Below are 27,360 nucleotides of genomic sequence, written 5' to 3'. Positions count from 1 at the left end.
AAAATAAAATTTCAGTCTTTGCAGATGACACCAAGCTATGCAGAGAAATAACGTCATTATAGGATGTCTCCAACTTACAAACCAACCTCAATGTACTGTTTATTTGGGAGACTATGTAGCAAATGAGGTTTATTGTTGATAAATATAAATGTATGCACTTTGGGGCTAAGAATATGCATGCATCATACATACTAAGGGGAGGACAACTGGGGGATCCATAGTGGAGAAGGATCTGGGGGTTTTGGTAGACCATAAACTTAATAATAACATGCAATGCCAAGCTGTTAACAAAGCGTGCAAAGTCCTTTCTTGTATTAAGAGAGGTATGGACTCCAGACATGGGGGGTCATTTACTATAGCACCAACATGCGATCCTGCAGTCCATGAAAATAGTGCCCAATTAAAGCCAATTAGGACTTCAACTCTCAGAAACTGGGCGGACATGCAAATGGAAAGCGCGCTATTGCCGGCGAACATGTCTGTCTGGTCGCATATGCTGGAATAGTTGGGGCTCGAAGGCTTGTATGCAAGTTATTTTTACATAGTTACATAGTAGGTGAGGTTGAAAAAAGACACAAGTCCATCAAGTCCAACCTACGTGTGTGATTATATGTCAGTATTACATTGTATATCTCTGTATGTTGCTGTTGTTCAGGTGCTTATCTAATAGTTTCTTGAAGCTATCAATGCTCCCCTCTGAGACCACCACCTGTGGAAGGGAATTCCACATCCTTGCCGCTCCTACAGTAAAGAACCCTCTATGTAGTTTAAGGTTAAACCTCTTTTCTTCTAATTTTAATGAGTGGCCACGAATCTTGTTAAACTCTCTTCTGCGTAAAAGTAATATCACCAGTATGGTATTTGTATATTGAAATCATATCCCCTCTCAAGCGTCTCTTCTCCAAAGAGAATAAGTTCAGTGCTTGCAACTTATTTGCTATTTGCCATAATAAAAGTGTATGCCTTAGGGGACATGTATCAATGCAATTTTTTTTTTAAACTACCAAGTTTACAGGAGCAGTGATTTTAATAATGTTTAAAGTGAAACAATAAAAATTAAAAATTCCTTTAAATAGCGCGCCTGGGGTGCCCTTAGTCTGTCTGTAAAGTGGCGCATCTGGCTGATGTGTATAACAGTGCCACAGCAAAATGACATTTCTAAAGGAAAAAATGTAATACAAACTTGCTCGCGGCTGTAATGTATTGCCTGCTCCCGTCAATATAGATAAAAAATCAACGAAAAAATTGGCAAAATGTAAAAACAAATTGACGTAGGGTCCCTGCCAAAATACACACCGGACCCTTATCCGAGCATGCAGCCTGGAGGTCAGGAAAGGGAGGGGGCAAGCGAGCACCCCCCCTCCTGAACCATACCAGGTCATATGCCCTCAACACGGGGAGGGTGCTTTGGGGTCCCCCCAAAGCACTTTGTCCCCATGTTGATGGGGAAAAGGACCTCTTCCTGACAACTCTAGTCTGTGGTTGTCGGCGTCTGCGGATGGGGGGGCTTATCGGAATCTGGAAATACACTTTAACAAGGGGACCCCTAGATCCCACCCCCCCCTATGTGAATGGGTATCGGGTACATTGTACCCCTACCAATTCACCAAAAAAGTGTCAAAAAGTAGAAATCACAATAGACAGTTTTTGACAATTCCTTTATTAAAAATGTCTTCTTCTTCCCTGCTTCTTCCTCCGGTCTTCCTCCGGTCTTCTCCTTCTTCCTCCAGCTTCTTCTTCCCCTCCTTCTTTTTCCTCCGCCGCCGCTCCCACTGAAGATTAAACAACAAATCTCCTCCGATGCTGTGATGGGGTGCATGACTGTGACTTCACCGCCCGGGGCATGATGAGTCTGTAATGTCACAATGGGGCGGGGTCTCTGGATGATGTCATCCAGTGGCCACACCCCATAGTTATATATATGAAATGTGCGCTACGGAAGCGGACAGATCGGCTGGCCGCATCGTTGGAGGAGGGTAATTTTTCATGTTCAGTGGGTCATGGCGGGAACGGTGGCGGAGTAAGATGAAGAAGAAGAATGGAAGAAGAAGCGTGGGAAGAAGAAGCCGAAGGAAGACCGAAGGAAGAAGGAGAAGACCAGAGGAAGAAGCGGGGAAGAAAACATTTTTAAGTAAAATGTCAAAAACTGGCTACTGTCTTTTGCCTCACTACACTACTTTTTTTGGTGAATGGGTAGTACTCATTCATATAGGGGGAGTGGAATGTGGGGGTCCCCTTGTTAAAGGGGGCTTTCAGATTCCAATAAGCCCCGCCCGCAGACCCCAACAACCACAGCCTAGGGTTGCCAGGAAGAGGCTCTTGTTCCCATCAACATGGGGACAAGGTGCTTTGGGGGGACCCCAAAGCACTCTACCCATGTTGAGGGCCTGTGGCCTGGTATGATTCAGGAGGGGGGGTGCTTGTTCGTGTCCCCCCCCTTTTCCTGACCTCCAGGCTGCATACTTTGATAAGGGTCTGGTATGTATTTTGGAGGGGACCCCACGGCATTTTTTTTTTAACTTTTGGTGTGGGGTTCCCCTTAAATTCCATACCAGACCTTAAGGGCTTATCACGGATTTTGGGGGGGGGGGGGGCACACCAATTTTTTTTAAACAACTGTTTTTGGGATATTTTTTGCTTAATTTGGTGTTTTTCAGTTGACATATTTCATGGCTTACGTAGTCCACAAGATAATTAATAGAGCCCTGAATTTTAGCTTTGGAGATCGTTTTTTTTTGTTTTTTTATTTTTGAGGGGTTTTTCTTTCGAGTCTGCAGAAGTCAATCAAAGCAAAAAACAATCAACTTTTTATTTCAACATTAGTATAAACATTTCTTACATTAATGTACTTGGGCCAAACAGAAAAAAGGCATGGAAATTATGCTCCAGCATTTGATAATAGTTAGAAGGGCCCTGCTCAAAAGAGCGTACAATCTACAAGGGTAGGACACTAAAAAATTATACACATTAAACAAATCACATTAGAAATACAGGGATACAAATGAAGCTAATAACAAGCATGACTAACCTTTTTTGTGATCAGAAGTCTTCACCCCAAACCCCCAAAAAATTACATCATAAGCAAAACAAGATAAAATTATACAAAAGGCAGCACACAAACTACATTGACACACACAGCAGGAATGAATTAGTAGGAGCATTCCTTTTTATCTCAACCATTATATAGCAGTTGTAAGTCTAACATGTGAGATTTAGAAGCAAACATCAAACAGCCTTAGTGGGGTGTGCAGGGTTAGGAATCGTGCACACCCCAAAACCCACATCTATTTGTAATCCAATATTAGACATGTGCAGTTCGTTTCTTTTCAAATTAATATTCTGACAAATTTTCTATATTTGGAAATTCGGATGTATCCGAATTTCCAAATTAGAATAGTTTAAATAGTATTTAAACAAATCTGAAATAACGAAATTTGAATTCGGACGAAATTCGAATAGTTTTTTCGAATAGTTTTCTAATCTTTTTTGAATACTTTTTGAATTCAAATAGTAAAAATATTTATTTTTCTATTCTATTCCTTTATTTTCTATTCTATTTTTATACTTTTTGTAAATTGGAAAACTTTTTGAAATTGAAAACTATTTGAATTTGAAAACTATTCAAAATTGATTCAAAAACTTTTTGAATTCGAAAACTATTCGAAATTGATTTGAAAACTTTTCGAAACGATTCGAAAACAAAAAAACAAAATGAATCCGGAAAACAAATTAAACTAATTTAACTAAGCAAATTTATGTAAATAATGATTTGAAACTAAACTAAACACATTTTTTCATTCTGCACATATCAACCCAATATCCACTTTTTTTTGTTATTTAACATATTCCCTCCCAGATCCGTCTTCACCCAATTCTCATATGCAACTTGACATGTTTCCTCAAAATGAAAAGAAACATCGTTTTGACCACTGGCCACAAAATCCTAGAGAGCGAATATATCACCGATCTGTTAATTCAGCAACTTTTGTAACATCCACAGCGATCGTCTTCAGACCCACTTCACCACGGTATTCAGGCTTTACCTGTATTCTCATAGAATTTCACAAACACATCGAACCCCGCAACATGGCGACATCCTTTATTGGTTCTACCTTTATTTGGTCTCTCGTTTATCCAGGGGTCCCCCTAGAAGAGGGGACCCTAGAATACCCCTCAACCAAAAGCCTAGGCGTACATGACACCCACTCTTGAGTCAGGAGGCAAGAAGCCATTTTTGTAAGAAAAATTCAGGCCTGTTCTTAGGCCAAACACCCACCACAAATGCAGGCCTTTAAATAACCTAACTAAGCTTGCTCACCTCCACCCAGTAAAGGACACACCCACCAGTGTAATTGATTCTGTCTCTTGAGGTAGGACTCAAGTGGTCACACCCTTTCATTAGGAATACACGTTCTTTACAAATGAAAAAATGCCTCAGCATTGATATCTGGGCAGGATAAAGCTCAAAATAATACATGTCCAAGGCTCTGCCCATAATCAGTGATCCCAAAAACCTCCAAATCAAACTTGTATGTTGTTGGGCATGTAGAGGGTCTAAAAAAGGAAATGACAACTTTGTGGGGGGGTGCTTCACACAAATTGGTGACAAAGCACATTCGTCATTCATCATAAGCATACAACATTATAATATGTGTGCAGAATCACACCAGATGTATACAACCATATCTGGGCAAAAACACCCCAGTTCTAGATTTGGTGCAAACGCTTGTTTGATTTATAATGTGATTTCTTGGGGTTCCATTATGTGAAACCCATCAAAAATGTTAGCAATAGAGAAAAAGAAAGTTTAACACCACAACATATAAACCTCTAGCCAGGTAGCAGGATTGGGAATCAAACTAAGAAACTCAGCGCTGCAAGGCAGAAATGCTAGGCTGTGAACCACCATGCCATTCCATGTTTTTTGGTTGCATCTCTGTGGTGTCAAACTTCCCTAAGTCCAAGGGGTGCAAGAAGTTAATCAATGCAGATGTACTGTGGAAGGCCAGAGAGCCAGTGAACAACCTGTTTCTGGCATATGCCATCTGTTTTGAAGGCTGGGTATGGCTGATTACTATTAGCATGCTGAGAGATGAACAGATGTCATTTTTTGAGTTTTGGCTTTCTAAGAAGCTTCAATTAGTGCTGGTGGGTCAATGTTAAGGCTGATTATAGTCCTTGCCCATGGAAAACATATGACACAATTTGCAATGGTGGTGAAACCCTTCTACACATAAATATTACATTTAGACATAATTTAGGGAAGAACCTGAGTCAGGAGTTATGTTTAACAACATAGGAAGAACAGAACTTCTCTACATGAAGTGGCATGTTTGGGATCTGAAACCAGAAACTCAGTGCTAGTAGGCGGGAATGCTAACCTCTAAGCCACTGTGCTGCCATGTGTGGAACCCTCTTATACATAAATACACATAAATACTGCATTCCTTTGGACATATCGGTGGTGAAATTACATTAGTCGGGAGTTATTCTTCTTGATTTATTATGTGATATTTGGTGGTTCTTGGTCTGTGAATGTAGAATATTGATGTTACCCTCTAAATTTCGAGAATGCCATTTAGATTTCTGATGTTGGTCGATAAATCACATCTTTTGGGCTCAAATTATGATCATTTGTAAACAATAAAAAACACACAAAAGTGTGACTTATTTTAAATTTGCATCAACAATGGTATTGTTTGTGGTTTGTAAAGAGAAAAATATATGAAAGTATTCCACATTCTAGCATTCTTAAAAACAAAATAGATGAAAAAGAAGCATCATTGTTGCAATGACAATTTCTTTGAAAGAAAGATACATTTAATCTCAACGTGAAAAGTATTTATTTGGGGAAGTTACAATTGCATCATTAGAATCAATGGCTGAAACTTGCATTGGGCTACATAAGTTACGTTTTTACTCCCAAAAAACACTCTTTAGCCCAGCGCTCATTTTGGTATTTACTATAAATCTTGGTAAAAAAGTCATGGGAGTTAAAATGAGAGTAGTTTGCAGGTCTGAGCATGCTCAGTTGTGCTGGCACATAGAGACGGGGAATTTATCTCTTCTCAGACTTTTAAAGATATTTCAGTGTAGAAATCACTTTTTCACACAGCTTAAAAGCAGATTATCTTTAAACAATATACCGCATATGTCAGTACCATTTAGGTGATTATATCATACTGTAAACATTATTTCCATGTGCAAAAGTTGTGGTCCTAACAAGAGTAAGGGTTTGGGCGCTATTTGTTTTCTGGGAGCTATAGTAAATTCGGTTTTGAGAGTATTTTTGCACCAGCTCTATAGTGTATACCGTTTTAGCGCTAATTACCACGATTGGCGCTAATTAGTGGTAAATAGTGCTAATTAGCGCACAGCGCTATAGTAAATGACCCCTAGAGAGATAATTTTGCCCCTGTACAAATCATTAGTAAGACCTGATCTGGAATATGCAGTTTAGTTTTGGGCACCAGTTCTCAGAAGGATATCAGGGAACTGAAGAAAGTGCAGAGAAGGGCAACCAAACTGATAAGACGCATGGAGGAGCTCAGCTATGAGGAGAGATTAGGGGAACTTAATTTATTCTCTCTTGAGAAAAGGAGATTATTCCGGGATATGATCAACATGTTCAAATACATAAGTGATCCATATAGTGAACTTGGTGTTGATTTATTCACTTTAAAGGAGCACTCTTTATAACTAGAGGAAAAGAGATTTAATCTCTAAATATGGAAAGGTTTCTTCACAGTAAGAGCTGTAAAACTGTGGAATAGACTCCCTCCAGAGGTGGTTCTGGCCAGCTCAGTAGATTGCTTTAAAAAAGGCCTGGATTCTTTCCTAAATGTACATAATATAACTGGGTACTAACATTTATAGTTAAAGTTGATCCAGGGAATATCCATTTGCCTCTTGGGGGATTGGGAAGGAATTTTTTCCCCTGCTGTAGCAGATTGGATCATGCTTTGCTGGGGGTTTTTGCCTCACTCTGGATCAACTGTGGGTATAGATAGGATTGTGTGTATGGGATTGTATGGTTGTTTTTTTATTTTGTATTGATTGAACTAGATGGACTGTGTCTTTTTTTCAACCTGACTATGTAACTATGGGGTTTATTTACTATAGCGCTAATATGAGAATGGGAGAATAAATACTCTCAAAAAAGCCAAAACCGGGCTAATTAGATCTAAAATGAATTCACAACAGAGACCATCCAAATCATTACTCCTGCTAGAAATACAGGAATTGAACATGGAAATAATGTTTAGAGCATGATATGATAGCCTAAATGATTCTTAAATGTGTGGTATATTGTTTAAAGATAATCTGCTTTTAAACTGCTGGAAAAAAGTGATGTATAAACTGAAATATCATTGAAATTCTGAGAAGAGACAAATTCCCCCTCTTTCTACAACTATGTACCAGCACAAGTGAGCATGCTCAGATATGTAAAATACTCTCATTTTAAATCCCATTTATTTTTTACCAAAAGCTATAGTAAATTTGCAAATTAGCGCTTTGCTAAAAAGCGTTTGCGAATGTGAAAATGAGAGTTATATAGTCAAATGCAAGTTTCAACCATTGATTATGATGGTACAATTGTTACTTCCCTAAAAAAATACATTTTAATTTTGAGATGAACTGTTTATTTCTCTAAAATAAATTGTCCTTGCAACAATGTTGCTTCTCCTTCATATTTTTTGTTTTTAAGAATGCTAGTAATGTGTAATGTTTTCATGTTTTGGTAAAATATATTTTTCTCTGTCGCTCTCACTTGTGGCTGTCCATCTCACAAAAATCTTTACCAAAACTCCCACAGGTGTCTTCACAAACCACAAACAATACCATTGCTGATGCCAAGACCCACCACATATCACAGAATAAATCAAGAAACACAACTCCTGACTGATGTAATTCCACCACCTATAGGTATGTGTCCAAAGAACTTCAGTATGTATCTGTATTTATGTGTTGGGGGTTTCCACCACCATTGCAAATCATGCCATATGTTTACCATTTCCATGCCTTTTATTTTATTTTTTGCCCAAATACATTTTTTTTTTTTTTTTCTTCATGAAGAACATTTTATATTCGAATTTTCAGAAAAAGAAAATAACATAAGGGGAAGACCTTTGTACATGCCATATGTTGTAACAATGTTTCATTATCAGGTTGCTGTGTGGATATGATTCATCCCGGGCGGTTTTGTAGAAAATGCCCTTTACACCGAGGTGTCCTTTTGCCATTGGCCGGTGTAGTGGGACTGTCCGGGGACACGGATCACACCTTGTCCATGGTTTCTGTCCCGGAGCCAGTGCTCACACACACCACACACGTGTCCTTGTTAGTGACTTCACACTAGTGAGCTGTGCTCGGGGGGAGAGAAAGGGGGGGTCTTGTCATTGTTCCCTAAAGTTCGGGGGTCTGAGTGGGGGCCAGCAGGGCCTGTCCGTATGATTGGAGCCGGGGGTGACCCTTGTGCAAGACGGTGGAGGCCAGGTTGCCACTCTCCGGCCGTGGACCTCGGCTGCTGGGGGGTGGCGCCTTCCTCGGGGGTGGGTCGTCCTGCTAAAGGCGGGAGGCCAGGGGATCGGCGATAGGTCGTATGTTGCCCACCAACTCTGGGGATGGCCCCACCACGTGGTAGAGGCTGGGCAGGCGGATGTCGAAGCGGAGGCCGAACTTGGCGAACAGCTTGTCGTTGAGGGGGTAGAGCTTCTGGGAAATGTCAAAGCCGAGGAGCGAGGAGAAGAGGCGAGCTATGTATTTCTCCCTGGCCAGGAGAAGGTAAAGCTTTTTCCGGGGCCAGCTGATGTACGTGCTGTCCATCTCCACCGTCAATGTGACCTGGAATGTCCCCTCCTCCGAGGGACGCAGCGATTCCAACTCTGGCGAGTCCAGGAACTGATAGGGGAAGATGTAGTGCAAGAACTGCCCATCCAGACTGACCTTCACCCTTCCAGAGATGAGAAGGGACAGGCGGTCAATGGGCGTCTTCCCCTCCAGGGCGTAACTCTGGTCAGCTTTCAGGGAATGGACCTCCATCCCGCTACAGTGAGCGATGTCCTTGAAGACATTCAGTGGAATGTGCATGGGCTTGTACAGGGTTTGGTATAGAGTGTCATAGTCTTCTCCGTAGGACTCCCTGTGTAATCTGTACATCAGATGTCCAATTTGCACCACGCAGAGCGCCATCAGGATGGTGTTCCAGGTCACAATGTCCACGCCACAGGCGAACAGGCCGCCCCACAGAGCCATTAAACAGAAGGAAGCCCCCATTAACAGAAGGATGTAAATGCAGCCAAGGATTCCACTGCCACCCATGGACGCCAACAGGAAGACGAGGCAGGCCAGGTGATAGATCGACCACTCCATGATGGTTTTCCATTCCACACAATTCGGAGCATGGAAGAGCTGCTCCGCCACTGTGTGGTTCGGCTCCATATTTCTGTCCCCGCCGCCTGCTACACCTGGATAGGTGTGCGCCTCGGCCGCTTCCTTGGCAAGGATTCCTCCCATCCCAGACACATTGCGCTTTTTCCGGAGAGAGACGAGCCGTGAGGCGTATCACATCCTCAACCACAGGCTGCCTTCATCTACAATGTGTAATAAGTAATTCAGGGGCCCCCCGGGGACACAGGCTGTGAGCGGAGGCGCTGAGAGAGGCAGGTGTGAGATCAGACAGGCGGGAGTGAAGTCAGCCAGGTGAGAGGCTGCACAGATAAGTGCTATAGAGAGATGAAAGGTGAGAGGCTGCACAGGTGGGTATTGTAGAGAGAGGTTAGGTGAGAGGCTGCACAGGTAGGTGTTGTAGAGAGAGGCTGCACAGGTAGGTGCTATAGAGAGAGGTTAGTTGAGAGGCTGCACAGGTAGGTGCTATAGAGAGAGGTTAGGTGAGAGGCTGCACAGGTAAGCATTATAGAAAGAAGACATGTGAGAGGCTGCACAGGTGAGCATTATAGAGAGAGGACACGTGAGAGGCTGCACAGGTGAGCATTATAGAGAGAGGACACGTGAGAGGCTGCACAGGTACGTACTCTCTATAGAGAGAGGACAGGTGAGAGGCTGCACAGGTAAGTACTATAGAGGGAGGACAGGTGAGAGGCTGCACAGCCAAGCACTAAAAAGAGAGCACAGCTGAGAGGCTGCATAGGTGGGTGCTATAGAGAGAGGTTAGGTGAGAGGCTGCACAGGTAAGCATTATAGAAAGAAGACATGTGAGAGGCTGCACAGGTGGGCATTATAGAGAGAGGACACGTGAGAGGCTGCACAGGTGAGTACTATAAAGAGAGGACAGGTGAGAGGCTGCACAGGTAAGTGCTATAGAGGGAACAGCTGAAAGGCTGCACAGGTAAGTACTATAGAGAGGGAGAGAGAGGACAAGTTAGAGGCTGCACAGGTGAGTACTATAGAGAAAGGACAGGTGAAAGGCTGCACAGTTAAGTACTTTAGAAAGAGGACAGGTGAGAGGCTGCATATGTAAGTACTATATAGAGAGAGAGGACAGGTGAGAGGCTGCACAGGTAAGTGCTATAGAGGGAGGACAGGTGAGAGGCTGCACAGGTAGGTGCTATAGAGAGAGGTTAGTTGAGAGGCTGCACAGGTAGGTGCTATAGAGAGAGGTTAGGTGAGAGGCTGCACAGGTAAGCATTATAGAAAGAAGACATGTGAGAGGCTGCACAGGTGAGCATTATAGAGAGAGGACACGTGAGAGGCTGCACAGGTGAGCATTATAGAGAGAGGACACGTGAGAGGCTGCACAGGTACGTACTCTCTATAGAGAGAGGACAGGTGAGAGGCTGCACAGGTAAGTACTATAGAGGGAGGACAGGTGAGAGGCTGCACAGCCAAGCACTAAAAAGAGAGCACAGCTGAGAGGCTGCATAGGTGGGTGCTATAGAGAGAGGTTAGGTGAGAGGCTGCACAGGTAAGCATTATAGAAAGAAGACATGTGAGAAGCTGCACAGGTGAGCATTATAGAGAGAGGACACGTGAGAGGCTGCACAGGTGAGTACTATAAAGAGAGGACAGGTGAGAGGCTGCACAGGTAAGTGCTATAGAGGGAACAGCTGAAAGGCTGCACAGGTAAGTACTATAGAGAGGGAGAGAGAGGACAAGTTAGAGGCTGCACAGGTGAGTACTATAGAGAAAGGACAGGTGAAAGGCTGCACAGTTAAGTACTTTAGAAAGAGGACAGGTGAGAGGCTGCATATGTAAGTACTATATAGAGAGAGAGGACAGGTGAGAGGCTGCACAGGTAAGTGCTATAGAGGGAGGACAGGTGAGAGGCTGCACAGGTAGGTGCTATAGAGAGAGGTTAGTTGAGAGGCTGCACAGGTAGGTGCTATAGAGAGAGGTTAGGTGAGAGGCTGCACAGGTAAGCATTATAGAAAGAAGACATGTGAGAGGCTGCACAGGTGAGCATTATAGAGAGAGGACACGTGAGAGGCTGCACAGGTGAGCATTATAGAGAGAGGACACGTGAGAGGCTGCACAGGTACGTACTCTCTATAGAGAGAGGACAGGTGAGAGGCTGCACAGGTAAGTACTATAGAGGGAGGACAGGTGAGAGGCTGCACAGCCAAGCACTAAAAAGAGAGCACAGCTGAGAGGCTGCATAGGTGGGTGCTATAGAGAGAGGTTAGGTGAGAGGCTGCACAGGTAAGCATTATAGAAAGAAGACATGTGAGAAGCTGCACAGGTGAGCATTATAGAGAGAGGACACGTGAGAGGCTGCACAGGTGAGTACTATAAAGAGAGGACAGGTGAGAGGCTGCACAGGTAAGTGCTATAGAGGGAACAGCTGAAAGGCTGCACAGGTAAGTACTATAGAGAGGGAGAGAGAGGACAAGTTAGAGGCTGCACAGGTGAGTACTATAGAGAAAGGACAGGTGAAAGGCTGCACAGTTAAGTACTTTAGAAAGAGGACAGGTGAGAGGCTGCATATGTAAGTACTATATAGAGAGAGAGGACAGGTGAGAGGCTGCACAGGTAAGTGCTATAGAGGGAGGACAGGTGAGAGGCTGCACAGGTAAGTGCTATAGAAAAAGTACAGGTGAGAGGCTGCACAGGTAAGTGCTATATAGAGAGAGGACAGGTGAGTGCTATAAGGAGTTGACAGGTAAGAGGCTGCACGGGTAAGTGCTATAGAGAGAGGACACCCAAGTACATTAATGTAACAAATGTTTATACTACTGTTGCAATAAAAAGTTGATTCTTTTTTGCTGTATGTTTGATTTTAGCAGACTATAAATACATATTTTCTAAGTGCAAACTATTCATACCCCTTCAAATCTGTATTAAATCTAGTTGGCATACAAAAGTATTTGGTTGTCCAAATAGCAAAAAAAATCCCTGCTCCAATACTCCAATTTCAGGGCTCTATTAATTCTTTTGAAATATGTCAACTAAATGTGAAATCTCTGTATGAACCAAATCAAGAAAAAAATACCCCCCCCCCAAAAATATATTTTTTTAAATTTGGCGTGGGGTCACCCCCAAAATCCATACCAGGCCCTATGGGTCTAGAATAGATTTTAAGGGGAACTCCACGCCAAAGTAATATTTTTTAAATGGTGTGGGGTCCCCCCCAAAATCCATACCGGACTGTTATCCGAGCATGCAGCCTGACAGGTCAGGATGGGGGGGCAAGTGAGAGACCCCCCAGATCCCGCCCCCCCCTATGTGAATAGGTATCTGGTACATCTGGTACATCGCACCCCTACCCATTCACCAAAAAAGGGTCAAAATGTAAAAAGTGTGACAGTTTTTGAGAATTGTTCTATTAAAAGGGACAGAAAAAAAAGAGACAGCTGTCGGCGGGAGGCCTTTCATCGAGGCGGAGCTTGGTTCATTTTTTCTATCTTTCGGGTCCGTCGGGCGGCATGATGAACAGTGGATGAACATCATGGGACACTTTTTTTTTGGTCTTTTTTAATAAAAGAATTGTCAAAAACTGGCTCTTATGGTTTTTACAATTTCACACTTTTTTGGTGAATGGGTAGGGGCTATTTACTAAAGCATGTTCTCCGGGATTAACTCTCTTTTTCACTCACATGTTCACCTAGTGAAAGTCTTAATTGGGAGTAACTAAATGTAGAGTAACCATCACTTTCCACTCAAGCAGTCACTCACCACCTCTCTTTTGGAAGATTGCTGCAGAGCAATGACACCCCTTGCCAAATATTGGTGTGCCCACTTCCAGCAGAAAGCATCTGTGTCCGAGGAACCAGATAGACCTGGCAAATAGTTGCACCGTAACATAACTTGCCCATGTGTGTTCAGTATTGACTTGTTCTCGGCTGCACCCGTCTCTGCATGTCCACCCTTCTGCCAAGATGGACAACAATGAGGATATTTTAGCTGAAGGAGCCTTGGAATGTACCATCCTACAGAGGAACTTGTAGTCCAAGCACTCCTGATCCTCCTACAGAGAATGTACAGTTTCAGAACACTAAACCTTGCCTGCCCAGGTGAAATATGAGGGGACTGATGCCAGCCCTTTACTTTGATTGCTTTACTTAAACTGTTTACTCTTTATCTGTGTTCATACATTGTTATTTTTGTTTGTTCTCCTGCTATGGTTAAATGTAATGCCAGGGATGGCTTTCCCTAACAGCAAGGGTCTCCAAACTTTCTAAGCAAAGGGCCAGTTTACTGTGCTTTAGGCTTTATGGATGGACCGGACAGTGGCCAGTCGGAGTAAAAAATGTCTTGGCAATGGTAGGCATAAACAATGCCCCATCAATGTTTATAATGGGAGGAAGAAGGCCCCATTCTTGGTATCAATGAGAGGAATAGTGCCATTAATGGTGTCAGTGGGAGGAATGGTGTCCCATCATTGGTGTCAGTTGATGGAATAGTGCCCCAAGGGCCAGATAAAGGCAAGCATAGGGCCACGTCTACCCCAGGGCCGCAGTTTGGAGACCACTTTAAAGGGGCTGTAAACCCTCCTTTTTTTTTTTTTCTTTTTCTTAAATAACAAACATGTCATACTTACCTCCACTGTGCAGTTCATTTTGTACAGCGTGGCCCTGGTCCTCCTCTTCTTGGGTCCCTCAGTGGCGCTGGAGGCTCCTCCCCACATTGAGCATCCACATTGGAGAAAGCTCTCCTAAGGTGAACACCCGTGCGGGCGCGCTCCTGAGTGATGCATCTGTGTCTATTCACAAAGAATGCAGGACTCGGCCTCGCCCCCTGGCGCCGCGTCATTGGATTTTATTGACATCAGTGGGAGCCAATGGCTGCGCTGCTATCAATCTATCCAATCAGGACACAACACCGAATAGAGCTGGTGTGCTCGTTGCCGGCCAGAGGATGACAGTGTTCAGGTAAGTAAAACGGAGGGGGGGGTTGCAGCACTACAGAAGGTTTTTCACCTTAATGCATTAAGGTGAAAAACCATGAGGGTTTACAACACTTTTAACGGAGTGGGAAATGTAGCAGGGTGTTAGGTGTGTAATTCTTACTTTTCACCACTAGATGGCCCTACCCTTCTGTAGTTCCTTAATTTCCACCTTCCACTGAACCAGTCACTCACTACCTCTCTTTTGGGAGACTGCTGCAATTTACTTCCTGTAGGCCCAAAAGGGAACACTCCTTGCAGCCAGTAGGGGAAATCCTTGCAGCACTCCCATCCCTAGGCCACAAGAATTTGAAGAAAGATAGTTCTCACCATAGCATCATCACCAAGCGGAAGCTCAGGAAAGAAGACCATGTGCCTGAAATATTTCTTACCCTCTCAGCCAGCTGATAAGGCCCCAAGTCTGCTGACTGACACAAAACTAAACACCCAAAACAAATAATGGCACTTCTCTAACACACCTGAATGGAGCAAGTTCAAGCAGCAAGTGACTGAGACAGTACAGTCCATGCATAGAGAACACTAACAGGCACACTCCGAAAGGCTGGACTACAGCCTATTTCCTACAAAATCCCCAAAAGACCAAAAGAAATTTAGAAAAATAATACATCTCTATAATGGTAAGATTGCTGCTGAAAAAATAAGAAATCATTTTATTCTTTTGGTATGCCAATTATGTAGGTTACATACAATTTTTTCTCTGAGAGCTTTGGTCCTTATCCCGTAGATCAGAGGGTTTGCGGAAGTAGCTATGCTGGAACCGATCAAAGGTATGATGATGTCTACTTTGGTTGATATAGAACCTGTGCTTAGACTGTACCTGAAATTAAGGAACAAGACGGTGACAATATAGATGGAGAAGGCCAATATGTGAGTCATCAATGTATGTATAGCTTTGTGAGAGGATTCTGCAGAAAGTTTCAGACAGATGACAACTGTTCTTAAGTAACAGTACATTATAAGAAGCAAGCAGACAATCGAAATGAACAAGGTCAAAATCGTTCTATACATGACGTTAATTGTTATATCGTTACAAACAAGCGGTTGTATAGACATGATCTCACAATAGACATTGTTGATATTCACCCCACAAAACGTTAGTCTTAATGTCAATAATATATTCACAGTTACTATCACCACATTGAAAACACATAGGGCAAGTGATATTGTTTGAGTTGTAATGTTGGTCATCAGAGTGTGGTATCTCAGAGGGTGGCCTACAGCCAGATATCGGTCATATGCCATTATCGTAAAAGAAAATATTTCATAAGTTCCGTAAAGATCAATACAGAAAGATTGACAGAGACATCCGGTGAGTGAGATGGTTGAGCACCCAGACAACAAGTCAATGGCCAGCTTGGGAAAATATGATGTATTCCCGAACATCACATTGATAACCATGATACATATTAAGATGTACATAGGTTCATGCAAGCTTTTCTCTGTCCAGGTTACATAGACAATCATAGAACTCATAAACAATGTGACTGAAAATAATGCAAGAGCCAAAACAGCACATACATATCCAAATGATTCAATCTCAATAAGCCCCACCAGAACAAAGTGGGTTACAGAGATATTTTTCAGAGACAAGCTCATGACTTGGATTTATGTCTTGCAAAATCAACAATTCCTAAAATGTTCTATTCAATCCGAATGCTTTAAATTAAAAAATGTCAATCATAGATGCCGTGTGGATATTAGTGCGACATTTGTCGCATTGCTTTTCTCTTGAATTCAGTGGGGCTTTTATAGGTTTCATACAGACATTACCTCACTCACAATTTAAATTTAGAAACTTTGCAGTCACTGTATCCAAGTCTTCCCAGTGGACCACATCTGTTACATCTGCCGCTGATGGACTAATTAGTGTCAGAAATGGAAAGAAGTAGTGCAGAATAATTTAGCAAGCTTTTAAAATGAGAGATAAAACATGAAAATAAGTTTTGAATTAAAAATTTAACTGGCCTTAGTTTTGAGTAGGGATGAGCCGAACACCCCCCCGTTCGGTTCGCACCAGAACATGCGAACAGGCAAAATATTTGTTCAAACGCGAACACCGTTAAAGTCTATGGGACATGAACATGAAAAATCATAAGTGATATTTTTTAAAGGCTTATATGCATGGTATTGTCTTAAAAAGTGTTTGGGGACCTGGGTCCTGCCCCAGGGGACATGTATCAATGCAAAAAAAAGTTTTAAAATGGCCGTTTTTTTCGGGAGCAGTGATTTTAATAATGCTTAAAGTGAAACAATAAAAAAGTAATATTCCTTTAAATTTCGTACCTGGGGGAGTGTCTATAGTATGCCTGTAAAGTTGCGCATGTTTCCTGTGTTTAGAACAGTCTGACAGCAAACTGACATTTCTAAAGGAAAAATAGTCATTTAAAACTACACGCAGCTATAATAAATGGTCGGTCTGGCAATACACATAAGAGTTCATTTATAAAAACGGCATGGGATTCCCCCACACTGGAACCCTGAACCAAAATTAAAAAAAAAAATATGTGTGGGTCCCCCCAAATTTCATACCAGGCCCTTCAGGTCTGGTATGGATATTAGGGGGAACCCCGCACCAAAATTAAAAAAAAAATGATGTGGGATCCCCCCAAAAATCCATATCAGACCCTTATCTGAGCACGCAACCTGGCAGGCTGCAGGAAAAGAGGGGGGGCAAGAGAGCGCCCCCCCTCCTGAACCATACCAGGCCACATGCTCTCAACATTGGGAGGGTGCTTTGGGGTAGCCCCCCAAAGCATCTTGTCCTCATGTTGATGGGGAGAAGGGCCTCATCCCCACAACCCTTGCCTGGTGGTTGTGAGGGTCTGCGGACGGGGGGCTTACCGGAAATTGGAATCCCCTTTAACAAGGGGACCTCAGATCCCGCCCCCCGTGTGAATTGGTAATGGGGTACTAGTGTACCCCTTCCATTTCACAAAAAAAGTGTCAAAAATGTTAAAAAAATAGACGGTTTTTGACAATTCCTTTATTAATGTCTTCTTCTTCTTTCTTCCTCCGGTCTTCTTATCCGGCATCTTCCTCCGGCTCTTATATAACGGAGGGCGAGGCCACCCGTGTTGTCAGAGGGGGGAGGGGTCACCTGTTTATGTAAACGAGTGACCCCACCCCCCTCTGACAACATGGGAAGAGCCATAGGGAAGTCCTCGTGCGGCAGAGAATGGGGGGGGTCACCGGGCTGTCACCTGAACAGAAGCATCACACAGCAGGAGACTCTCATTGAGGCGGATCGGAGGACGAAGCGGAGAAGAAGGAGCCGGAGGAAGATGCCGGACGAGAAGACCGGAGGAAGAAGCGGAGGAAGATGGAGGAAGAGCGGGGGAAGAACAAGATAGAGGAAGAACACCGAAGGAAGACCAGAAGAAGATGGAAGAAGAAGCGGGGAAAAAAGAAGACATTAATAAAGGAATTGTCAAAAACCGTCTATTGTCTTTTTTTAACATTTTTAAAACTTTTTTGTTAAATGATAGGGGTACACTTGTACCCCATTACCAATTTTCACTCGGGGGGATCTGGGGGTCCCCTTGTTAAAGGGAGCTTCCAGATTCCGATAAGCCCCCCGCCCACAGACCCCCACAACCACCAGGCAAGTGTTGTGGGGATGAGGCCCTTCTCCCCATCAACATGGGGACAAGGTGCTTTGGGGGGGGCTACCCCAAAGAAGCCTCCCAATGTTGAGGTCATGTGGCCTGGTACGGTTCAGGATGGGGGGAGCTCTCCCCCCCCCCCTCTTTTCCTGCGGCCTGCCAGGTTGCGTGCTCAGATAAGGGTCTGGTATGGATTTTTGTGGGAACCCACGCCATTTTTTTTAAATCTTTGGCTCGGGGTTCCCCTTAAAACCCATACCAGACCTAAAGGGTCTGGTATGCATTTTGAGGGGGACACCCACTCCTTTTTTTTTATTTTGGCGCGGGGTTCCCCTAATATCCTGAAGGGCCTGGTATGGAATTTGGGGGGACCCCCACGTCATTTTTTCAAATTTTGGTTCGGGGTTCCTGTGGGGGAATCCCATGCCATTTTTATCAATGAACTTTTATGTGTATTGCCGGAGCGAAAATTCATTATAGCCGCGAGTAGTTTTAAATGATTTTTGTACCTTTAGAAATGTCATTTTGCTGTCAGACTGTTCTAAACACAGGAAACACGCTCCACTTTACAGGCATACTATAGACACCCCCCAGGTAAAAAAATTAAAGGAATATTACACTTTTATTGTTTCACTTTAAACATTATTGACCACTTGCTGCCCGCCCGCCATCATATGACGGCTGGACAGTGGAGCTGTTGTTCTGGGCCGCCGTCATATGACGGCGCAGCCTTCCAGGCAGCCCAGGGGGCGCGCGCACGCCCGCCGCATCGCTCGGGTCCCGGTGCGCGTGCCCGGTGGCCGTGATGTCCATCGGGCACCCGCGATTGCCCGGTAACCGAGCAGGACCGTGGATCTGTGTGTGTAAACACACAGATCCACATCCTGTCAGATGGGAGGAGACTGATGGTGTGTTCCTTGTACAGAGGAACACCGATCGGTCTCCTCCCCTTGTGAATCCCCTCCCCCCACAGTTAGAATCACTCCCTAGCAACACATTAACCCCTACAGCGCCCCCTCCTGGTTAACCCCTTCATTACCAGTCACATTTATACAGTAATCAATGCATTTTTATAGCACGAATCGCTGTATAAATGTGAATGGTCCCAAAAATGTGTCAAAATTGTCCGATGTGTCCGCCGCAATATCGCAGTCATGATAAAAAACGCAGATCGCCGCCATTACTAGTAAAAAAATAATAATAATAAAAATGCTATAAATCTATCCCCTTATTTTGTAGACGCTATAACTTTTGCGCAAACCAATAAATATACGCTTATTGCGATATTTTTTACCAAAAATATGTAGAAGAATACGTATCGGCCTAAAATGAGGAAAAAATTTGTTTAAAAAAAAAAAAAGAATTTGGATACTTATAGCAAAAAGTAAAAAATATTGTGTTTTTTCAAACTTGTCATTCTTGTTTTGTTTATAGCACAAGAAATAAAAAACGCAGGGGTGATCAAATACCACCAAAAGAAAGCTCTATTAGTGGGGAAAAAATTATAAAAATTTCATTTGGGTACAGTGTAGTATGACCGCGCAATTGTTATTCAAAATGCGACAGCGCTGAAAGCTGAAAATTGGCTTGGGCAGGAAGGGGGTGAAAATGCCCTGTATGGAAGTAGTTAAAATCACTGCTCCTGAAAAAAATTGACGTTTTTAAAACTTTTTTTTGCATTGATACATGTCCCCTGGGGCAGGACCCAGATCCCCAAACACTTTTTATGACAATAACTTACATATAAGCCTTTAAAACTAGCACTTTTGATTTCTCCCATAGACTTTTAAAGGGTGTTCTGCGGCTTTCGAATTTGCCGCGAACACCCCAAATTGTTTGCTATTCGGCGAACGAGCGAACAGTCAATGTTCGAGTCGAACTCATGTTCGACCCAAACATAAAGCCCATCCCTAGTTTTGAGTTTTGCATAGTAATGGTGTAAAACATATCTCTACTCTTTCGTTGGTTTGATGTTATTGATGACTCAATCATGTATAATCATAAGATAAGATTTATTGTCTTTGCAAAAATGAAATTTCTATCCTATATACTCCTCATTTTACCAAACTATAAAAAAACATAAAAACAACACATCATGCAGTCATGCACAGTACATAAATCAATACTGAAAAAACTCAAATATTCCATTTTAAACATAAGAACACCTGTTATCCACTTGCCCTCTGGAAGATTTACCACCCTTCATGACCAGGCCATTTTTTTTTTTTTGCGATACAGCACTGCGTTATTTTAACTGACAATTGCACGGTTATGCAAAGCTATACCCAAATAAAATATAATTTTTTCCCCACAAATAGAGCTTTCTTTTGGTGGTATTTCATCACCTCTGCAATTTTAATTTTTTGCGCTATAAGCAAAAAAAGAATGACAATTTAAGAAAAAAAACTATATTTTTTATTTTCTGCTATAAAACATATCCAATAAAAAAATGTAAAAAATCAAATTTCTTCATAAATGTAAGCCTATATGTATTCTGCTACATATTTTTGGTAAAAAAAAATCCCAAGAAGCGTATATTGATTTGCGCAAACTATGGGATAGATTTATTTAAGAATTTTTATTTTTTTATTTTTTATATTAGTAATGGCAGGGATCAGTGACTTATATCAGGTCTGCAACATTGCGGCAGACAAATCGGACACTAAGTGACACTTTTTACTGCCGGTTCACACAGGGGCAACACGACTTGCAGAGGCGACCTTCACACAGCTTCTGTATAGAAGTCAATGCAAGTCGCCTGAAGTCGCCCCAAAAATAGTACAGGAACCTTTGCGTTGCTCCTATTAGAACGGTTACGTAGTACAGAACGGGACGCAACTTGTCAGGCAGCTAAGTCGCCCGACAAGTCGCCCCTGTGTGAACCGGGGCTTAGGGACTAGTGACTTTATTAATAGTGATCAGTGCTAAAAATATGCACTGTCACTATACTAATGACACTGGCAGGGAAGGGATAAACATCAGGAACGATCAAAGGGTTAAATGTGTTCCTAGGGAGTGGTTGCTAGCTGTGTGGGGAGTGTTTGTACTGTGGGAAGGCAGAGATCCGTGTTTCTGCTTAGCAGGAACACAGGATCACTTCCTCCCCTTTTCACAGAATGGTGATCTGCCTTGTTTACATAGGCAGACTGTGGTTCTGTCTCTCTCGGAAACGATCGGCGGGTCCCCGCAGACATCGCGCCTGACAGCCTGCTGATTGGCTCCCGCTGTGTCCAATCACAGCGTGACCGTGCACGCCCCGGACCCTGAAGTGCAGGATCACGTACAGGTACGTGATTCTGCGCAGGGGAGCCGCTTTGCCGCCGTATAAATACAGTATACAGTCGCCAAGCGGTTATGATAACAGTAACTCAGGACCACCCAGCTCAATAATTCAATATCATTTCCATATTTAATGCTTTTATAGCTCTTGGAAAAAACCTCTCATGCCCCGTACACACGGTCGGACATTGATCGGACATTCCGACAACAAAATCCTAGGGTTTTTTTCCGACGGATGTTGGCTCAAACTTGTCTTGCATACACATGGTCACACAAAGTTGTCGGAAAATCCGATCGTTCTGAACGCGGTGACGTAAAACACGTACGTCGGGACTATAAACGGGGCAGTAGCCAATAGCTTTCATCTCTTTATTTATTCTGAGCATGCGTGGCACTTTGTGCGTCGGATTTGTGTATACACGATCGGAAATTCCGACAACGGATTTTGTTGTCGGAAAATTTTATATCCTGCTCTCAAACTTTGTGCGTCGGAAAATCCGATGGAAAATGTGTGATGGAGCCTACACATGGTCGGAATTTCCGACAACAAGGTCCTATCACACATTTTCCGTCGGAAAATCCGACCGTGTGTACGGGGCATTAGACTGTTTGTCCTCACTTTTATGTTTCTAAACCATCTAACAGACAGGAATAATTTAAATAAATGGTGACCAGGATGGGACAAATCGCTCACTATTTTCTCTGATCAACATAAACATAGAAACATAGGAAAGTGACGGCAGAAAAAGGCAGAGTAGTCCATCGAGTCTGCCCATTTTTTTGTTTTGTTTTGGGTTTTTTTTTGCTTTTTTGGTGGGGTGTGGTTCTGTTTAATAACTTTTTGTTTGAGTATAGACCTATGTTTTTCCAAAGCATGTTTGAAGCCATTTACTGTTGACTGTCTCACTACCTCTGCTGGAAGTTTTTTTCCAGCGAGACTCATAAATTTCATCTAAAGAGAAAAGTTTACAGCTCACGATTTTTTTGTGCAGTGTGGATTATTTTCAGGAGAGTTTTATCCCTCACTAAACGATTGGGGTATCAAACTAAGATGTAATACATCATTACACTTTCAGTAGATGAATGGTAAAAGGTCCCTAATCATGTCAATCGTGTAATGAACCCAGAACAAGGTGAACAGTTTATATCCACCACTTCACCCTAGAACCCACAACATCCTTCACAATGTAAGACTTTGCTGGGCAAAGGGAAACTCTGGACTGCTCTGCTCTTTCCATGACTCCCCCTTGGACCAGCAGAATGTTCATTATCATTTTTTATTATTACCAGGACTTTTTTTCAGCGGGAACGCTGGGGAATGCAGTTCTGGCACCTCCACCAATGAATGTATGTAATGGCAAGGAGTGCTGGGTTGTGCTACAGTGTCTATTGATGCTGACTGCTGATGGATCTATTGCTACTGGATTGGATCTATTCCTGCAGAAGGGTTTTATGTTGCTGGGGGGTCAGTTGTCGCTGGGAGGGATCTACTGTTGAGGGAGCAGTCTATTATAGCTGGCTGCTAGAGGGTCGATTGTTGCTGGGTGGTATTTTGTTGTAGGTGGTCCATTGTTGCAGGGTGAGTTTTTTTTTGTTGCTGATGGGTCTATTGTTGTTGGCTGTGGGGGGGTCTATTTTACTGCTTTTCTTGTTATCAATAACAAATTCCATACAAATGACTTAGTACCACAAATGTTACTTGGTTCTGTATTCTCTAAAAGGGGCAGTGCTGGGAGGTGGGTAAGGGGGTGGAACCAAGGACTGGTGCTCAGAGGTAGGTAGGGGCAAAGACAATGGGTAACTCCCAAAAGAGAGGGTTCCTGCACCTATTCTCTGAGAAAAAAAGCCCTGATTATTACTATCATTTTTTTTATTAGTAGAAGTAGCATTATTGATCTTATTATTATTATGTGCCATCAACTCTTTGTTGACTCCTGGTGACCGCTTAAATAGCATTTTTTTTAACTGCTTCAGCTCCAGAAGATTTGGCTGCTGAATGACCAGGCCATTTTTTGCAATTCGGCACTGTGTCGCTTTAACTGACAATTGCGTGGCCGTGCGATGCTGAACCCAAACAAAATTGATGTCCTTTTTTCCCCACAAATAGCGCTTTCTTTTGGTGGTATTTGATCATCTCTGCAGTTTTAATTTTTTGCGCTATAAACAAAAAAAGAGCGACAATTTTGAAAAAAACACAATATTTTGTACTTTTTGCTATAATAAATATCCCCATTACTTTTTTCTTAGTTTAGGCCGATATGTATTCTTTTACAAAAGTTATAGCATCTACAAGATAGGGGATAGATTTATAGCATTTTTATTGCTATTATTTTTTTATTAGTAATGGCGGCGATCTGCGATTTTTATCTGGACTGCGACATTATGGCGGACACATCGGACACTTTTGATACATTTCTGGGACCATTGTAATTTATACAGCGATCAATGCTATAAAAATGGACTGATTACTGTAAAAACTGTCACTGGCAGGGAAGGGGTTAACACTAGGGGGCTATCAAGGGGTTAACTGTGTTCCCTCTCTGTGTTCTAACGGAAGGGGGGGTGGGACTGTCTAGGGGGGGTGACAGATCGCTGTTCATACTTTGTATTTGTATTGTACTTTGTATGAACACACGATCAGTCTCTTCTCCCTTCAGAGAACTGGTGTGTCACGAGCGATCGCGGGAGCCAGGCGGTCACGCGCCCCTAGTGGCCACAGGGCAAAGCGATGTAACATAACGTTGTTTCACAAGCCGTGCCATTCTGCCGCAGTAAAACTGCGGCGGCTGGTCGGCAAATGGTTAAAGTGATTTGTCTTCATTTAGGGTCTTAAATAGGGATCTATGAAACCAGAAACATTAAACTCCATTCAAGTCTATATGGGGCCTATATTGATACTGAATGCTGGCCATTTTGATGGCTAATAGGCAAGCTATTGCCATGTGTCAAAATAGTCATGGAGAGCTAGGCAATGCCCTACTCTACAGCAGGGAGAGGATCTTTACCCACTTGCCCTCCAGGAGATTTACCCCCTTCATGACCAGGCCATTTTTTGCTATACTGCACTGCGTTACTTTAACTGGCAATTGCGCGGCCATGCCATGATGTACAAATTTATGTCATTTTTCCCCACAAATAGAGCTTTCTTTTGGTGGTATTTGATCACCTCTGCGGTTTCTTATTTTTTTTACGCTATAAGCAAAAAAAGATTGACAATTTAAAAAAAAAAAAAAACAACAATATTTTTTACTTTCTGCTATAAAACATCCAATAAAAAAAGTAAACATTTTAGTTCTTCAAAAATTTAGGCCAATATGTATTCTGCTACATAGTATGGGAGGTGCTGGATTTTATTCCCTGCTTTGGGAGAAACAAAATCCACCACAACCCTGCTGACAGGACGGAGCTCTGCATTGTTTACTTCCAGGGCAACATGGGAAAAAACAGCAATCCTTTACATTATACAGTGCCTTGAAAAAGTATTCACACCCCTTGAAATTTTCCACATTTTGTCATGTTACAACCAAAAACGTAAACGTATTTTATTGGGATTTTATGTGATAGACCAACACAAAGTGGCACATAATTGTGAAGTGGAAGGAAAACGATAAATGGTTTTCAATTTTTTTTTTTTACACATAAATATGTGATAGTGTGGCGTGCAATTCAGCCCCCTTTACTCTGATACCCCTAACAAAAATCTAGTGGAACCAATTGCCTTCAGAAGATACCTAATTAGTAAACAGAGTCCACTTGTGAGTTATTTAATCCCAGTATAAATACAGCTATTCTGTGAAGTCCTCAGAGGTTTGTTAGAGGACCTTACTGAACAAACAGCATCATGAAGGCCAAGGAACACACCAGACAGGTCAGGGATAAAGTTGGAGAAGTTTAAAGCAGGGTTAGGTTATAAAAAAATATCCCAAGCTTTGAATATCTCACGGAGCACTGTTCAATCCATCATCCGAAAAATGGAAAGAGTATGGCACGAATGCAAACCTACTAAGACATGGCCGTCCACCTAAACTGACAGGCCGGGCAAGGAGAACATTCATCAGAGAAGCAGCCAAGAGGCCCATGGTAACTCTGGAGGAGCTGCAGAGATCCACAGCTCAGGTGGGAGAATCTGTCCACAGGACAACTATTAGTCGTGCACTTCACAAATCTGGCCTTTATGGAAGAGTGGCAAGAAGAAAGCAATTGTTGAAAAAAAGCCATAAGAAGTCCCATTTGCATTTTGCGAGAAGCCATGTGAGGGACACAGCAAACATGTGGAAGAAGGTGCTCTGGTCAGATGAGACCGAAATGGAATTTTTTGGCCTAAAAGCAAAACTCTATGTGTGGTGGAAAACGAACACTGCACATCACCCTGAACACACCATCCCCACCGTGAAACATGGTGGTTGCAGCATCATGTTGTGGGGATGCTTTTCTTCAGCAGGGACAGAGAAGTTGGTCAGAGTTGATGGGAAGATGGATGGAGCCAAAAACAGGGCAATCTTAGAAGAAAACCTGTTAGAGTCTGCAAAAGACTTGAGACTGGGGCCAGAGGCAGAGCTTGAAGCTTGTGGACCCCGATGCAAAAGTTGACCTGGGCCCCCACCCACTACTTCCAATGTGCGTGCAGATACATCCACCGCACGCCAAGATACTCAAAGTGGCTTAAGAGTTTTGAGTTCCCAGAGTTCCACTTTACATCAGAGGACAGGGATCACCGCTGGAGAATCAGAGGACAGGGACCCCTGGCAGGTCACTTGGCAGAGCTCCTTTCCCATCCCAGCACTGTATACAGCTCCCCCCCCCACACTACACAGGGCTGAAATCACATTCCTTTACACACAGTCTGTCAGTCTTCACAGGGTGTATCTGGCTTTTATGTTGCCGTTCTGACCTGTGAAATCCATTGGTCGGAACAGCAGTGTAGTTGCAGTAGGCAGATACACCCTGTGCAGATCATGGCTAACTGGCTGTCTTGTAAAGGAATGTGGTTTCAGCACTGCGGAGGAGGAACAGTATAGAGTGCTGTAATGGGAAAGGAGCTCAGCAGCCGGGCATAGCATGCAGGGTGGAGGTGGTAGTCAGGGGGCTTTGGGGGGGGACTTAGATCTGGGAGGGCAAAGCCATGTGACACAAAATCTGGAGCCTGCAGCCCTTCAGGGGCCCCCCGAGGAGGTTTTAAGGGATTTGTTTTAGCAACTTCTGAAGGTTTCTCTGTCAGTGTTGGCAGGTGTTGGAGGAAGGTCACCTCCCGGAGGTGTGTGTCTTTTCCCCAGTTGTCAGGGAAGTGGGGTAAGTAGACATCCCTGGGTGGGGGGGTACAGATAATCCCAGCTGGTGACTAGGAGACACTGAACGGTGTCTTACCTCACCAGTGACATCGGCCCCATCGTGGCTACAGGACAGCACTCTCCTCCTCTTGCCACGCTGAGCTCGGTTACAATTCCATGTTGCCTGCACACAGCACAGATACTTCCCCATCCTGGGCTGTTTTCACCTCGTGCTCCTCTCCATTCAGAAAATTGCTCACAGCTTCTCCCCAGCCAATGGGAACAGAGGAGTGTGGACTGTGGAAGGCAAAGTAGAAGCCCAGTACTGGAGCGTGGCTGTGGGGTCCTAGGGCAGATCGGAGCTGGATTTTGTGGAGGATATGATAATATGACAGGGAGCTAGGGTCGGGGTTGTGATTGTGGCCCCTGCAACCCCTTATGCTATGCCCATGACTGGGGCAGAGGTTCACCTTCCAGCAAGGCAATCACCCTAAACATACAGCCAGAGCTACAATGGAATGGTTTAGATCAAAGCATATTCATGTGTTAGAATGGCCCAAAGTCCAGACCTAAATCCAATTGAGAATCTGTGGCAAGACTTGAAAATTGCTGTTCACAGACATTCTCCATCCAATCTGACAGAGCTTGAGCTATTTTGCAAACAAGAATGTACAAAAATGTCCCTCTCTAGATGTGCAAAGCTGATAGAGACATCCCCAAAAAGACTTGCAGCTGTAATTGCAAGGAAAGGTGGTTCTACAAAGTATTGACTCAAGGGGGCTGAATACAAATGTACCCCACACTTTTCACATATTTATTTGTAAAAAGTTTTGAAAACCATTTATCATTT

General features: G+C 43.2%; 2 protein-coding genes across 2 annotated transcripts; both read right to left on the bottom strand.

Annotated features, from left to right (window-relative positions):
* Positions 1-7,833: 7,833 nt before the first annotated feature.
* LOC141129707 (popeye domain-containing protein 2-like) lies at positions 7,834-9,464 on the bottom strand. The gene has a single exon (XM_073617800.1). The coding sequence runs from the start codon at positions 9,439-9,441 to the stop codon at positions 8,566-8,568; it is 876 nt and encodes a 291-aa protein (XP_073473901.1). The 5' UTR covers positions 9,442-9,464; the 3' UTR covers positions 7,834-8,565.
* A 5,543-nt stretch (positions 9,465-15,007) lies between these two features.
* On the bottom strand, positions 15,008-15,958 carry LOC141126497 (olfactory receptor 51E1-like). Its single transcript, XM_073612436.1, has one exon. It carries the CDS (start codon positions 15,956-15,958, stop codon positions 15,008-15,010), a length of 951 nt encoding a protein of 316 aa, XP_073468537.1.
* Positions 15,959-27,360: the final 11,402 nt, after the last annotated feature.

The sequence above is a fragment of the Aquarana catesbeiana genome, linkage group LG02 (assembly GCF_042186555.1).
Source record: "Aquarana catesbeiana isolate 2022-GZ linkage group LG02, ASM4218655v1, whole genome shotgun sequence".
NCBI classification, from domain to species: domain Eukaryota; kingdom Metazoa; phylum Chordata; class Amphibia; order Anura; family Ranidae; genus Aquarana; species Aquarana catesbeiana.
This window is presented reverse-complemented; position numbering and strand designations above follow the sequence as displayed.